Below are 15,647 nucleotides of genomic sequence, written 5' to 3' on the forward strand. Positions count from 1 at the left end.
CCTGAGGCCTGAGTGATGTGACCACCATGGGACTTGGTGTTAGGATGGACAGGGGGGTCCTGCCTGAGCCTGTGTGATGTGACCATCGTGGGACTTGGTGTTAGGATGGACAGGGGGTCCTGCCTAAGGCCTGTGTGATGTGACCATCGTGGGACTTGGTGTTAGGATGGACAGGGGGTCCTGCCTAAGGCCTGAGTGATGTGACCACCATGGGACTTGGTGTTAGGATGGACAGGGGGTCCTGCCTAAGGCCTGAGTGATGTGACCACCGTGGGACTTGGTGTTAGGATGGACAGGGGGTCCTGCCTGAGCCTGTGTGATGTGACCATCGTGGGACTTGGTGTTAGGATGGACAGGGGGTCCTGCCTGAGGCCTGAGTGATGTGACCACCGTGGGACTTGGTGTTAGGATGGACAGGGGGTCCTGCCTAAGGCCTGTGTGATGTGACCACCATGGGACTTGGTGTTAGGATGGACAGGGGGTCCTGCCTGAGGCCTGAGTGATGTGACCACCATGGGACTTGGTGTTAGGATGGACAGGGGGTCCTGCCTGAGCCTGTGTGATGTGACCATCGTGGGACTTGATGTTAGGATGGACAGGTGTCCTGCCTGAGGCCTGAGTGATGTGACCACCATGGGACTTGGTGTTAGGATGGACAGGGGGTCCTGCCTAAGGCCTGTGTGATGTGACCACCGTGGGACGGTGTTAGGATGGACAGGGGGTCCTGTCTGAGGCCTGAGTGATGTGACCACCGTGGGACTTGGTGTTAGGATGGACAGGGGGTCCTGTCTGAGGCCTGTGTGATGTGACCATCGTGGGACTTGGTGTTAGGATGGACAGGTGTCCTGCCTGAGGCCTGTGTGATGTGACCACCATGGGACTTGGTGTTAGGATGGACAGGGGGTCCTGCCTGAGCCTGTGTGATGTGACCATCGTGGGACTTGATGTTAGGATGGACAGGTGTCCTGCCTGAGGCCTGAGTGATGTAACCACCATGGGACTTGGTGTTAGGATGGACAGGGGGTCCTGTCTGAGGCCTGTGTGATGTGACCACCGTGGGACGGTGTTAGGATGGACAGGTGTCCTGCCTGAGCCTGAGTGATGTGACCATCGTGGGACTTGATGTTAGGATGGACAGGTGTCCTGCCTGAGGCCTGAGTGATGTAACCACCATGGGGCCTGTTGTCATAGTGGCAGGTGATCTGCTTTATGCAGAACAGTGTTGCTTTTCAAGAAACTTCCATAGGTCCTGCTGAAGCAAGAACAGGCCATACCACTGTCTTGCTTGTCAATCTGGGCATAACATGGAAAAAGAAATTTTGAGTGAATCTTGTAAAGAACATATATGGGCTGACCTAGGTTCTAATCCGTCTCTAGCCCCCACCGTCTCACCAGATTCCTCTCCTTCTGCCTCGTCTCTTCTTCAGGATCCTCTCAGTAATATGGGCAGTCGGCAGGCCAGAGCCGTGGTGAGCATGGGCTCTCCTTCTAGGGAGGGTAATGAGGAGGAGAAGCGGTCGCAGTGACCGGGCCTGTGTGCTTCCCGTGTCCCCAAGCTGCCGCCACGGATCTGATTGCCTGGGTGGAGGGGACTCACAGGGAGGTGGCACTGCTTTTACCGCGTGGAGATCCTGCGTTCTGGGGGCTGCATCAGTGACCACTCCGCTCTACCCAGGGAGTCTCGGTGGTGTCAGCGAGCTGAGATTCCAGGGGAGGCCTGAGAACGCAGCCAAGCACAACACAAGCGGCATGGCCTCCGTACGGGGCAGGAAACACAGAACGGCATCGCCCAGGCTGGCGGCTGCCTGCAACGTCCTGCGGGGGGCTAAGGAAGTAATAAAAGAATTCACAAGTGTGGGGGATAAGCACCGAGGATCCCCGGTGACAAAAGGATTTCATTTCATTTCTTCTCAAACTTATTAAACCTCCTCTCCCCGCTGAGGCTACACAGCGGTGTTCAGAGGAAACAAATATATAAGCAGGACAAACAAAACTGAGCACATGATAAAGTTAAGAACCAAAGGTTTTCCTAAAGAGCCTACGAAAACCAGCAAAGCCATCAAACAAGCAAACTGCCTGGAGCAAGACGGGCAGGACCTGCACGAAGCTGAGCGGAGAGCAATTTAATGCCAGCTGGAAACTGAAGGGAGAAAGGCAGAGGCCCCTAATCAGTCACTGCCCGGACAGCAAGGCTGGCCAGCGAACGTTAGGGCAGACATAGCCGGCTCTCTCGGCTCTTACCAGTTACGTCCCTGGAGCGCCACTAACTACTAGCCGGCTAGGATTCACCTGCACGACAGCCCAAATCTTCATTTAGCAGGATAACTTCCGAGTTAACCAGAAAAATGCTTTTGAATAAGGACCTCCAAAAGTCCAGGCTGCATGACAGAACTAGATACAAGCAAAAAGACAACACAGCCGAACCGCGACTAACAAACTGCGGGAGACTGCGCACAGAAAGGTAAAGCCGATCCTTCAGAGAACGGGGAGCCAGTGAAGAGGTCTGACCACCACATCAAAGTGCTCATAACTTTTACCTCCAGAAACAGAGTGCAGGGGAAAAATATTTCATTTTTGATTTGTTTTCAGGAAGTTTTTTTCCCCACGAATTTCGGTTTGTGGGATGCTTGATTCATTTCATTCTTGTGAAAAAAAAAAAAAAGATTTATTAAACATTAAAAAAAAATAAAAATAAAAATCCAGAATGAACAAAAACAAAAACGGGGCCTTCCAAGAGCTCCCATCACTCCCTCCAGGACCTGGATCCCGCCGGCCCCACTCACCCAGCCCGATGGGGATCCGCCAGCAAGGCCTAGGACCAGGCCGAAGCCTCGGAGTTGTGTAGGCCCAGCACTCGATAGGTCGCCACCACCTCAGCCTGGGCCCAAGCCAGACACCACAGCCTGGCCCAGAGGCTGGGACCTGATGCAGAAACCTCAGCCTGGACCCAGGCTCGCTGTCAGGGCAGAACCGAGAGACTGAGTCCAGACGCCTGGACCTTAAACTAGGCTGCAGCCCGAGCGCAGACCCAGGGCCGATGCCTCAGCCTGGCCCGGAGGCTGGTTACAGACGCCTGAACTTCAAACTGGACCCAGGCCAGACATAAAGGCACGGCCTGGAGGCTGAGCCTCGACACCTGGGGAATTGTCCTTATTCATCGGGTTTTGCTCATTCATTTTAAACGAATGCGCAGCCATAGAAATATGGGATATTCTCTACTAATTGAGGTCTGTTGAAGTGATATTTTGAAAGTCCTGCTGAAAGGAAATTCTAGCAATCAATACGTGTTTAAAGTACTGCTTGACCAGAGACCATATCTCAGGCTTTACACTTCCCTCCCACAGTAAAGGATCCTCTGTGCTTATCCCAGGCTTTCTTGTAATGTTACTGTTTTTCTTTCTTAGGCCTGGTATACTTTATATATGCCTTTGAGGTATTTAAATATCTCTATCATATTCCCTCTCTCTCTCCTACCTTTGAGGGTATTGATAAGTATTTTGGCACAGATTCATCACTATTTTGGTTGCCTCCACCTTGTTTTTAATTTTTTCTCAGCCTTCTGGTGACAAAGAAAAACTCAACTTTCTACAGCGGGGGGGGGGGGGTTTACTGAGGAAGGCCCCCCCCAAAGCCAGTTGAGTCTGCGGCAGCTGCAGCATAAGAACATAAGAAAATGCCATACTGGGTCAGACCAAGGGTCCATCAAGCCCAGCATCCTGTTTCCAACAGTGGCCAAGCCAGGCTACAAGTACCTGGCAAGTAGCCAGGGCCCACCCTCCATGCAGAGCTCCTCTCCCCCTGTTTGAGAAAACACGAGATGTCTGCCAGCAAAGACAAGAAGAGAAGACTCAAGAACCAGCCAGTCAGACCCTCCCCCACCACAGCCCTCACTGCCCAACATCTGCCTGGCCCTCCCTTCCCCTCCCCTGGCCTTACTCGACTGCCACTTCCTCACTCCCAAAGGCCCTGTGTTCTTGTTCCATCCACCTCAACCCAGACGCCCTCCTGCTCCACCTCCAACCGCAGCAAAGCACATCCTCCTCCTATCCATGACCACCTTGGAACTCAATTAGGACTCGGATCTCAAACGCACCATACGCAGGATTGCCCTAGGCAAAATAGTCAGCGTCAAAAACTCAAGTACCCCCTGATTCACACCGGAATTGGAACGGTTATAAAGAGCAGGTAAAACAGTGGAGAAGAAATAGCGCAAGGTTGCAATCTACCCTAGACAAAACTGAATGCAGACAACAGCAGACAAAACCACTATTGCAAAACTATGAAAGAAGCTAAAAGAGCCTATTATACAAAAACAATCAAGCAAGCTAAGAACTCCCCGAAACGGTTATTGCAAACCATTAACAAACTCCCATTGTAATAAACTAGCTACTTTCTTCATGGATAAAATACACATCCAATCAGAGCTAGACAGCAGCCCAAGGGGAGCTCCCACACAGACAGAGCAAGCCTCACCACAACATCCCACGTCAAGAAAAGAGCGTGGACACCCTGCTCGCCTCCTTAAAACCACCACCTGCTAGGAGCCTTTCCGGTTAGTCACACAAGCTAAATCAGGACTTCTTCATCGCATCCACACATCTCCAGTAGAAGCCCATCTACCTCCTTTGTCTAAAAAAAGCAACAAGGCCTGTCTTGAAGAAGCTCAGTCTTGATCCGACCGACTCAAACTTCCCCTTCCTAAGTAAAATCATGGAAAATGCAAGAGTCTTGGAGCTCTCGGATTACCTGCACACCACCGGTGCTCCTCACCCCCTATCAAGTGGGTGTCCACACACAGCACAGCACAGAAATCATAGCAGAGGAGATGAACCAAGGAAGCTAGGCTTCAAATCCCACCGCTGCTCCTTGTGATCTTCACCCTCCGCTGCCTCGGGTGCAAACTTGCATTGTAAGACCTCTGGGGACAGGGGAGTGCCTGCAGTACCTGAATGTAACCTGCCCTGAAGTGGCTGAAAGGTGGAATATAAATCAAAATAAATAAATAAATGAAGACACCACTCAACCCAGAAGACAAACTCCATCTTCTTCTAGACTACGTTAAATCAGCAATGCTGATACTGCTGTATCTTTCAGCCCCCTTTGATACAACAGACCACAACTTCCTCATGGCCAGAGTGAATATCTATCCGAATATATCTAATCTACAGCCCGAGGAGAAGCTCTCTCCTGCTGTGTACCACGCGGCTCCATCCTCTCCCCTATACTGTTCAATATGTATTTATTTTAAATCTTTTATATACTGGGTCTAAGTGGTAAAAACATTCATAATAAAAACAGAAGTCAAACAGAAGTTAAGACACGGCACCCCCATCAAATCACCTACTCTTATGGTGACAACATACAACTACTGTGTGTCTGCTCATCTCAAGCCAAGACTCTACCATGGCAAACCTCAAGAGCTGCTCAACAAAATCTGCCACCTGCTTCCACCAAAACAAACTCAGCTTAAATCTGAAAGGGACTGAGATACTCTGAATTAGGAGAAGGAAGCCCAACCACCGTCTGCCACCTGTGAGCCCAGAGTCTCGGCTTCATTCTCGATTCCCATCTCACCATCCAAGCCCAGATCCTACCACCGACCAAAGCAGCTTTTTAGCACCTCCGCCAGCTTCAACAGCTGAGACCCCCACCTGGATGACAAGGCATTCGTGACTACTACTCAGGCTTCACTCATCTCATGCCTGGACTATTGCAACGCCCTTTTATGTTGGAATCCCCAGCATCCCGAAGTGTCACCTGGCAACTGATCCAAAATGCTGCTGAGTGCCTGGTCACGAAGACCCAACAAATTTGCACACATTACCCCTGTTGTGAAAACCCTGCACTGGCTCCTGACATGAACGCAATAACATGGAATCAACCTATCTTACGAGATCGCTTGCCAACTACACACCTGCTCAGTCTTGTGCTCACAAACACAGGCTCGTCTAGTGTACCTTCGCTCAAAATCATGGGACTGAGCACCAGGAAGACGACTTCAGAGGTTCTGTTCGTATATTCTGGAGCGCCATGCCACTGTACATCAGAAGGGCCCCAGATCTCCTGTCCTTCAGAAGAATGGATAAGACGAGGCTCTTTGAAACAGCTTTTGACGATTAACGGATGACAGGGTCATCACATTATACTCAACCATAAACTGCTTTACTTTATCTCTAGCTGGACGCCATCACAGTAAGATCCCAGTGATAGACTTTCTTACCAAGCTGTACTGCGTTATCTGGATGCTTCCCTTCCCTTAGGTGCGCACAATTTCCTCTTACACCTATTTACGCAATCACTGCTTCCTTTCCACTGTCCTGCAATTGTATGAACCTCTATCCTGCATTCCACTTCTCTGGCGTGCTGTGCTAACTCTTATTTATCTGGAACTTGTTTTGAACTCTATCGCCGGAAAGACATGTCAAAAGCACAGTGAGGATGATGATGGCAATGTGTTAACACACACACACACACCATGACTGACATCAGGAGCCGAGTGAGAATTCAGCAGTTCTATGCCAGCCTGCTTCTATTTCACAAGCCAGGCGCTCCTGCCAGACAGACGGGAGGGTTTGTTATTAGCAGTCACCATGGAAAGTGTCCTGCAAACCCTCTCCCCTGCCCCTGGCACGCTCCTCAGGCTGCTCTGGGCGATGGAAAGAGCTCAGGCGACGGGGGCCGAGCTGGCAGTGCTCAGGGTGCTTGTGGTCTGGGAAGCTTGTTTACAGGGGCCGTGGCGAGCTTGCCAGCTTACAGAGGTCTGCACGAGTGGTAATGACACAGCGCTGTGGTGCAAGGTTTCCAGCGGGCCATGCGTTCAGGTCCAGAGAAACCACAATTAGACACCGAGTTATGGATGCAGAGCCAGATTTTGGCAGTTGTCCTGTCAGCTGTGTCCATGTAAAAAAAAACAAAATAAAACAGGATGTGGCTGGTATCCTTCTTTGGGTGGTTACAAATGGAACAGATTTACTGCAATTTCTCTTCCCGGGGCCGCCCACTTGGCCAGATAAAGCTGCCCTGAGCTCCTTTCCATTACAGCTTTCGACAGGGGCTTAGCGCAAGGCCGGCATGGCCCCTATTCTGAGGGAGCCTCGCCGGCCGCTGGCCCCGTTAGAGACGACCTCAGTCTTCTTAATCTAAGGGGCCGAGGCAATAAAACGGGCAGCCACAGCCCCCGGGAAAGGAGGCGCGAGGGGAGAGAACGGTGCGTCTCCAGCGCACGAATGCATCCGGCGCTCAGTATGAACGCACGTTTTTAGCTCGCTTTTGGACGATTTTTCCTGAGCTTGCTGAAGACGCCCATAGCTGAGCTCCCTGTCCTACGGGCGTCTAAATGGTGCATCCAGAAGTTGTTTTTTGTTTGTTTGTTTTTTTTAAATCAAGCCAATATCCCTTTATTTGATACTAAGAAGGAGGAAGCACAGAGGAGCGTGGTTTCTCATTTCCCATGAGTCCTTGACTCTCGGATTGACTTTGCGCCACCTTAAAATGTGTGCGTTGGGCGCCCGGGGGGTGTAATAGCCTCACGTACATGCGATGAGTGCTACTGGCTACGCGTTTGCTTGCTTGGGCGCACTAATCTCCTTACTGCATCGGGTGCTGGTCTAGCACGCCCAGAACGTGCGCCCGACCACACGCAGATCCGTGCGTTAGGCCCGAGCACGCTCTGCTGCATCAGCTCCTACACGTTCATGTACAGTGGCCCCAGGATCTCGGGCGGATGTCTCCTCACGTTCTCTCCTCGCTACGAGCCAGAGCTCCTCACAGCGGGCGGTTTTCACCAGCCCTTCCCTGGCATTGGCCAAATTAACTTCCACGCATTAGACTGGTTTTGCCTGCTTTGTGGAAGTGAAGTGCGCTGAGAAACCCTTCAGCCACCTGAAGGCATGGCTACCTGAACAGGCGTTTGGCCAGGAGAATATGAGGATGAACAAGGGAACAGTACTCAGTTAAAGGGGTTTTTCTGGGTGTTTTACATGACGCTGTAAATCATATGTACAGTATATCTGGTTTTTAATTGCACTAATTACTATGATTTCTGCAGAAAATCTCTCTGATGTGTCTGCAAAAGGCGAGCAATCACGCGCTCAATAAATAAATAAATAAATCATTTGATTCTTGGGGAAAATTCCCATCAAGAGAGACTTGTTCGAAGCTTCAGAGCCATAAACAGACCCATGCTTTCTCCTCACTAACACAGCACTGCCAAAACAAAGCCCGGAGAAGTGTGTCTGCACACCTCAGAGGCAGGGAGCTTCTCTCTCTCTCTCACTCACACCCCATTCCCAGTATCAGAGCTCAGGACAGTGTGTCTGCACACCTCAGAGGCAGGGAGCTTCTCTCTCTCTCTCACTCACACCCCATTCCCAGTATCAGAGCTCAGGACAGTGTGTCTGCACACCTCAGAGGCAGGGAGCTTCTCTCTCTCTCTCACTCACACCCCATTCCCAGTATCAGAGCTCAGGACAGTGTGTCTGCACACCTCAGAGGCAGGGAGCTTCTCTCTCTCTCTCACTCACACCCCATTCCCAGTATCAGAGCTCAGGACAGTGTGTCTGCACACCTCAGAGGCAGGGAGCTTCTCTCTCTCTCTCACTCACACCCCATTCCCAGTATCAGAGCTCAGGACAGTGTGTCTGCACACCTCAGAGGCAGGGAGCTTCTCTCTCTCTCTCACTCACACCCCATTCCCAGTATCAGAGCTCAGGGCAGTGTGTCTGCACACCTCAGAGGCAGGGAGCTTCTCTCTCTCACTCACACCCCATTCCCAGTATCAGAGCCCAGGACAGTGTGTCTGCACACCTCAGAGGCAGGGAGCTTCTCTCTCACTCATACCCCATTCCCAGTATCAGAGCTCAGGACAGTGTGTCTGCCCACCTCAGAGGCAGGGAGCTTCTCTCTCTCACTCACACCCCATTCCCAGTATCAGAGCTCAGGGCAGTGTGTCTGCACACCTCAGAGGCAGGGAGCTTCTCTCTCACTCATACCCCATTCCCAGTATCAGAGCTCAGGACAGTATGTCTGCCCACCTCAGAGGCAGGGAGCTTCTCTCTCTCACTCACACCCCATTCCCAGTATCAGAGCTCAGGACAGTGTGTCTGTACACCTCAGAGGCAGGGAGCTTCTCTCTCTCACTCACACCCCATACCCAGTATCAGAGCTCAGGACAGTGTGTCTGCACACCTCAGAGGCAGGGAGCTTCTCTCTCTCACTCACACCCCATTCCCAGTATCAGAGCTCAGGACAGTGTGTCTGCACACCTCAGAGGCAGGGAGCTTCTCTCTCTCACTCACACCCCATTCCCAGTATCAGAGCTCAGGACAGTGTGTCTGCACACCTCAGAGGCAGGGAGCTTCTCTCTCTCTCTCACTCACACCCCATTCCCAGTATCAGAGCTCAGGGCAGTGTGTCTGCACACCTCAGAGGCAGGGAGCTTCTCTCTCTCTCTCACTCACACCCCATACCCAGTATCAGAGCTCAGGACAGTGTGTCTGCACACCTCAGAGGCAGGGAGCTTCTCTCTCTCACTCACACCCCATTCCCAGTATCAGAGCTCAGGACAGTGTGTCTGCACACCTCAGAGGCAGGGAGCTTCTCTCTCTCACTCACACCCCATACCCAGTATCAGAGCTCAGGACAGTGTGTCTGCACACCTCAGAGGCAGGGAGCTTCTCTCTCTCTCTCACTCACACCCCATTCCCAGTATCAGAGCTCAGGGCAGTGTGTCTGCACACCTCAGAGGCAGGGAGCTTCTCTCTCTCTCTCACTCACACCCCATTCCCAGTATCAGAGCCCAGGACAGTGTGTCTGCACACCTCAGAGGCAGGGAGCTTCTCTCTCTCTCTCACTCACACCCCATTCCCAGTATCAGAGCTCAGGGCAGTGTGTCTGCACACCTCAGAGGCAGGGAGCTTCTCTCTCTCACTCACACCCCATTCCCAGTATCAGAGCTCAGGACAGTGTGTCTGCACACCTCAGAGGCAGGGAGCTTCTCTCTCTCACTCACACCCCATTCCCAGTATCAGAGCTCAGGACAGTGTGTCTGCACACCTCAGAGGCAGGGAGCTTCTCTCTCTCTCTCACTCACACCCCATTCCCAGTATCAGAGCCCAGGACAGTGTGTCTGCCCACCTCAGAGGCAGGGAGCTTCTCTCTCTCACTCACACCCCATACCCAGTATCAGAGCTCAGGACAGTGTGTCTGCCCACCTCAGAGGCAGGGAGCTTCTCTCTCTCACTCACACCCCATTCCCAGTATCAGAGCTCAGGACAGTGTGTCTGCACACCTCAGAGGCAGGGAGCTTCTCTCTCTCTCTCACTGACACCCCATTCCCAGTATCAGAGCTCAGGGCAGTGTGTCTGCACACCTCAGAGGCAGGGAGCTTCTCTCTCTCACTCACACCCCATTCCCAGTATCAGAGCCCAGGACAGTGTGTCTGCACACCTCAGAGGCAGGGAGCTTCTCTCTCTCACTCACACCCCATTCCCAGTATCAGAGCTCAGGACAGTGTGTCTGTACACCTCAGAGGCAGGGAGCTTCTCTCTCTCACTCATACCCCATTCCCAGTATCAGAGCTCAGGGCAGTGTGTCTGCACACCTCAGAGGCAGGGAGCTTCTCTCTCTCTCTCACTCACACCCCATTCCCAGTATCAGAGCTCAGGACAGTGTGTCTGCACACCTCAGAGGCAGGGAGCTTCTCTCTCTCACTCACACCCCATTCCCAGTATCAGAGCTCAGGACAGTGTGTCTGCACACCTCAGAGGCAGGGAGCTTCTCTCTCTCTCTCACTCACACCCCATTCCCAGTATCAGAGCTCAGGGCAGTGTGTCTGCACACCTCAGAGGCAGGGAGCTTCTCTCTCTCACTCACACCCCATTCCCAGTATCAGAGCTCAGGGCAGTGTGCCTGCACACCTCAGAGGCAGGGAGCTTCTCTCTCTCACTCACACCCCATTCCCAGTATCAGAGCCCAGGACAGTGTGTCTGCACACCTCAGAGGAAGGGAGCTTCTCTCTCTCACTCACACCCCATTCCCAGTATCAGAGCTCAGGACAGTGTGTCTGCACACCTCAGAGGCAGGGAGCTTCTCTCTCACTCATACCCCATTCCCAGTATCAGAGCTCAGGACAGTGTGTCTGCACACCTCAGAGGCAGGGAGCTTTTCTCTCTCACTCACACCCCATTCCCAGTATCAGAGCTCAGGACAGTGTGTCTGCACACCCCAGAGGCAGGGAGCTTCTCTCTCTCACTCACACCCCATTCCCAGTATCAGAGCCCAGGACAGTGTGTCTGCCCACCTCAGAGGCAGGGAGCTTCTCTCTCTCACTCACACCCCATTCCCAGTATCAGAGCTCAGGACAGTGTGTCTGCACACCTCAGAGGCAGGGAGCTTCTCTCTCACTCACACCCCATTCCCAGTATCAGAGCTCAGGACAGTGTGTCTGCACACCTCAGAGGCAGGGAGCTTTTCTCTCTCACTCACACCCCATTCCCAGTATCAGAGCTCAGGACAGTGTGTCTGCACACCTCAGAGGCAGGGAGCTTCTCTCTCACTCACACCCCATTCCTAGTATCAGAGCGCAGGACAGTGTGTCTGCACACCTCAGAGGCAGGGAGCTTCTCTCTCACTCACACCCCATTCCTAGTATCAGAGCGCAGGACAGTGTGTCTGCCCACCTCAGAGGCAGGGAGCTTTTCTCTCTCACTCACACCCCATTCCCAGTATCAGAGCCCAGGACAGTGTGTCTGCACACCTCAGAGGCAGGGAGCTTCTCTCTCACTCACACCCCATTCCTAGTATCAGAGCGCAGGACAGTGTGTCTGCACACCTCAGAGGCAGGGAGCTTCTCTCTCACTCACACCCCATTCCTAGTATCAGAGCGCAGGACAGTGTGTCTGCACACCTCAGAGGCAGGGAGCTTCTCTCTCACTCACACCCCATTCCTAGTATCAGAGCGCAGGACAGTGTGTCTGCCCACCTCAGAGGCAGGGAGCTTCTCTCTCTCACTCACACCCCATTGCCATCCTGTAGCCATGTGAACGTTTGCCCTCTTTGGCAGCGTGAGGAGAGGTGGACACAGAGCACAGCGTTACCTACCTGACGACCTTGGTGCCGTTCCTCATGACCTGCATGTCCACCATGCAGCCGCCGCTGACGTACGCCGCGAGGTTGAGGTCCGAGAACTCCGCCTGCAGGGGGATGGAGAGAGAGGGAGAGGCTAAGTCTGTAGCTCTGGGCCCATTTGTGATGGTGCTGGAGGAGCGCAACTGGGGCCCTAACCCTGACCATGCGGAGATTTCCAGTATAATAAAGGCAGGAGGTCCTGGGCACTGGTCTTCGCAATCCCTCAGCTCACGCCGCATGTTCCACTAACATAACAAAATATGGGTTTGCTTAATTTGAGTGTCACAAAGTAAGCCAAATCTACTTTCAAACTGTCAAATAATTAAAAAGCACCCCCCGCAGCATTTCAGGCCAAGTCAAGATGTTTTTATTAAAATGGGATCTTTAGTTAGTTAAAAGTGAGTTTAAGGAGCGTGCACTGGCGCGGGCTCACGGTTCTGAAGTCTTTCCTGTGGCCAAGAGAGCTCACGGGGTGCATTTTTAGGATGTTCCCGGGGCCGGATCACGGGGCTACAGGGACAGACTTCCAGGGGTCCTGGCTGGCACCAGGCTGGAGTCTGGGTAGGCCCAGGCCTCGTGGGCTGCAGACCAGACACAACCAAAATGTAAGAGACGGGCACCAGCAACCCCCCACCTCTTCCTTATCCCTCCCTCCAATCCACTTTAAAAACCTCCTCGTTTTCAATCCAAAATGCCTCTCTGCGCTGAACACACTTCCCCTAGACTTGTCTGGACTGTAAGCTCTACGGAGCAGGGAGCGCCTCTCATGTCCTGTGCGGAGGATCTCTAGAAGGGTTTTAGGAATGGTAACTGCAGGTGCTGCCCCGCCAGGGTTTCTCACACCTCCAGGGGCACCGGCACCGGGCAGAAGGCCCAGGCGCTCATTGGAAGGAGTGGGGAGGGGAGCCGGGCGTCTGTGCTGGGGTGGAGGGGGCGGAGGCGTTGAAGATCTGCACCAAGAGATACCACAAAAGGCCTTAGGAAGGCGACAGAGGCCGGAGGGTGAGGGGTTTGGGGCTGCCAAGCCTCTGTTGTCATTTTGGGGGTCAATGCTGAAAGCCATTCAGACAAATAACTCACAAGCTATTTACGTAATTGCTTACGGATCCCAATAAATCTCCCAAAGCGAAGCACTTTTTATCCGTCTGAACGGCAAGGCTTTGAATGTCGAGTCGCTTATCCAGCTGAGATTTCCAGGGAGGAGTAAAGCTAAGCGGACAACCTTAGCCCTGCTTCAGAGCAGATCTAAAGTAATGTAGCCTTGTGAGGCCAGATAACTTCAAAAGGTAGCCGGGTAATCAGCACCAACACAAGGAAAGGAGTAAATAGGCCTGCGAGCCAATTCTCCCCTTCCCCACCCACGTGCACCCCCAAATCCTCTCCTAAACCAGTGAGAAGCGTTGCAGTCTGCAGGTTGCCCTCACCCCCACCCCACCCTGCTGGGAGCGAGGTGTAAGCTCGCCTGTCCCCAGCTTTCCAGCGCTGCTTCCGTTGGGCCACCCACAGTTCACGCCGGAGTGAGTTCAGACCTTGCTCCCGGCAGAGTTTTTCTTGGTATCAGGGGGGGGGGGGGGGCAGCTGGGGCCATTGGGACTGTGGTGGGGGAGAGCTAAGCTTGCAACATGTAAATCACAACGGAGAAGGGGCTGGCGAGGATGGGGCCCGATCTGCAGACCGCAATACCTTTCAGTAATTTAGGAGGAGACTGGGGGGGATGTGGGTGCACAGCCCGACAGGACCATCTATTAAATTTGGTTGGGGAAGGGGGAGAAGTGAGCTGCAGGCCCTTTCACGTCTCTTCCCCAGATACCTTCTGAAGATAACCGCTTACATCCAAGCACAGCCTGTTAGGGTTTTCACTGATCCAGCAATGACGTTAGGCAAATATCCCGCTGAATGTCTGGAAGACGTTATCCATTACTGAAGATGGGCTCCTTGTGTCGGGCCAGGGTGGCTGCAAGGCCCCATTCATCATTCTTCAGGTTGGAAGGGGGCGAGATGTTAAGTTGGGTCATCGAGCCTCATCACTGTTCTTGTGTTGGAGGGCCAGGGTGTTATATTGGGGGCACAGAGCACCATCGCTCTTGTGTGTGGAGAGGGGTGGAGAAAGAGGACTTGTGCGTACAGGTGCAAGAGATTCAAAAGTACCCGCATGGGAAGGATAAGGAGCCAGTAGGGTCAGTGATATCTCTCAGGACGGGCCTCGCAGATCCTGCTCATACAAAGTTACCCGGCATGGGAAGGATAAGGAGCCAGTCAGGGTCAGTGATATCTCTCAGGACGGGCCTCGCAGATCCTGCTCATACAAAGGGACCCAGCATGGCAGGGACTGTTACGTGCTGGGGTCCTCCCCCCACCTTTACCCATCCCCCCCTGGCAATGGGCTGGTTCAAGGGACATTTCTTGTCCCCCTCTGAGCTCCACAGCAGACAGAGCAGGAGGTGCGGGGGTGCTTCCTGCTTCACAGGGAGAGGCAAGGAGTCCTGGAGGGATGAGCGGAGTTTTCCAGATCTTTTTGGACCAGAAATCTGGGAGGAGGACATTAATAACCCTTGCTGACAGGACTGGATCCAGGTCAGGGTCTGCCCCAAAAACAGTGGAAGAGGGGAGCATTCTGGCTCTTTTTGTGAATTTTGGCAAGAGGACAAGAAAGAGCAAAGTGGGTGGGTTTTTGGAGAACGGGTCCCTACTAGCTAAGGCGGGCGGGAGGAGATCATTCCTGAGAAGAGGGAATTCTGGACACCGATCCAGAAACGCAGCACTGGCAGAGGCGCTGCTGTCCTCCCGATTCTTTTCAGGATTTTGGCAGACTGGCGTGGATATTACTCTTTAAACTTCAGTAAAGATTTTCGTTGAACACCGTCGCAGAGTGTGATTCTCAAATGTGAGTACGGGGACCCTGCATCCAAGCAGGACAGAGAGAGAGAGAGAGTGAGAGACTGTGGGTCCCTGAAAAGGCCTCCCCCACCCTCCGGATGAACCCCAGCACTCCCAGGGGCTGAACCAGTCCGGAAAGCGACAGGCAGCCCTGTGTGTGACCCCCTTCAGTCAATCAGCTCCACGGACGGGGCGTTACAATGCAATATGTTGACACTACTTGTAAATCACTTTGACCTTTGCAATAGCCATTGATAAATAAAGTAAATATTGGCATAAGATGACGGTAACAATCAGAAAACCAAAAGAAGTACTCAGGATATTTATTTTCAAAACTGTACTCTGGTTCACCAGGACCCAAATCAAAGTGCAGCAAAGAATTTGCATATGAAACTGGCTCAGAGGTTAACGAGACGGTTGCAGCTGCTCCAAAACAAACAGGACATGAAAGGGACGGGCGGCCTTTGATGCAGTGCGTGCCGATCCTCCGCTGTATCCTACCACTGTTGCTTGCTTCACATAGGTAAGTCGTGGCCAGCGGGAAGAGAGACGGCAGGATCTGATAAGAACAGGATCTCTCTCCAGCAGCCTACACCAGAACGCCACTAAATCCCTGGTCTGGAGCTTGTCGTCACCATTTTCTC

General features: G+C 52.8%; 1 protein-coding gene across 4 annotated transcripts in view; it reads right to left on the reverse strand.

The window, feature by feature from the left end:
- Positions 1-15,647, reverse strand: part of SYN3 (synapsin III) — a 387,951-nt gene that overhangs the window by 239,970 nt on the left and 132,334 nt on the right. For all 4 annotated transcript variants that reach the window (XM_029597328.1, XM_029597325.1, XM_029597326.1 and 1 more), the window contains exon 5: positions 12,100-12,191. In XM_029597328.1, coding sequence (XP_029453188.1) covers positions 12,100-12,191 — 92 coding nt within the window. The remainder of the gene's footprint in view (positions 1-12,099; positions 12,192-15,647) is intronic.

Source organism: Rhinatrema bivittatum, chromosome 4 (assembly GCF_901001135.1).
Source record: "Rhinatrema bivittatum chromosome 4, aRhiBiv1.1, whole genome shotgun sequence".
NCBI lineage: Eukaryota > Metazoa > Chordata > Amphibia > Gymnophiona > Rhinatrematidae > Rhinatrema > Rhinatrema bivittatum.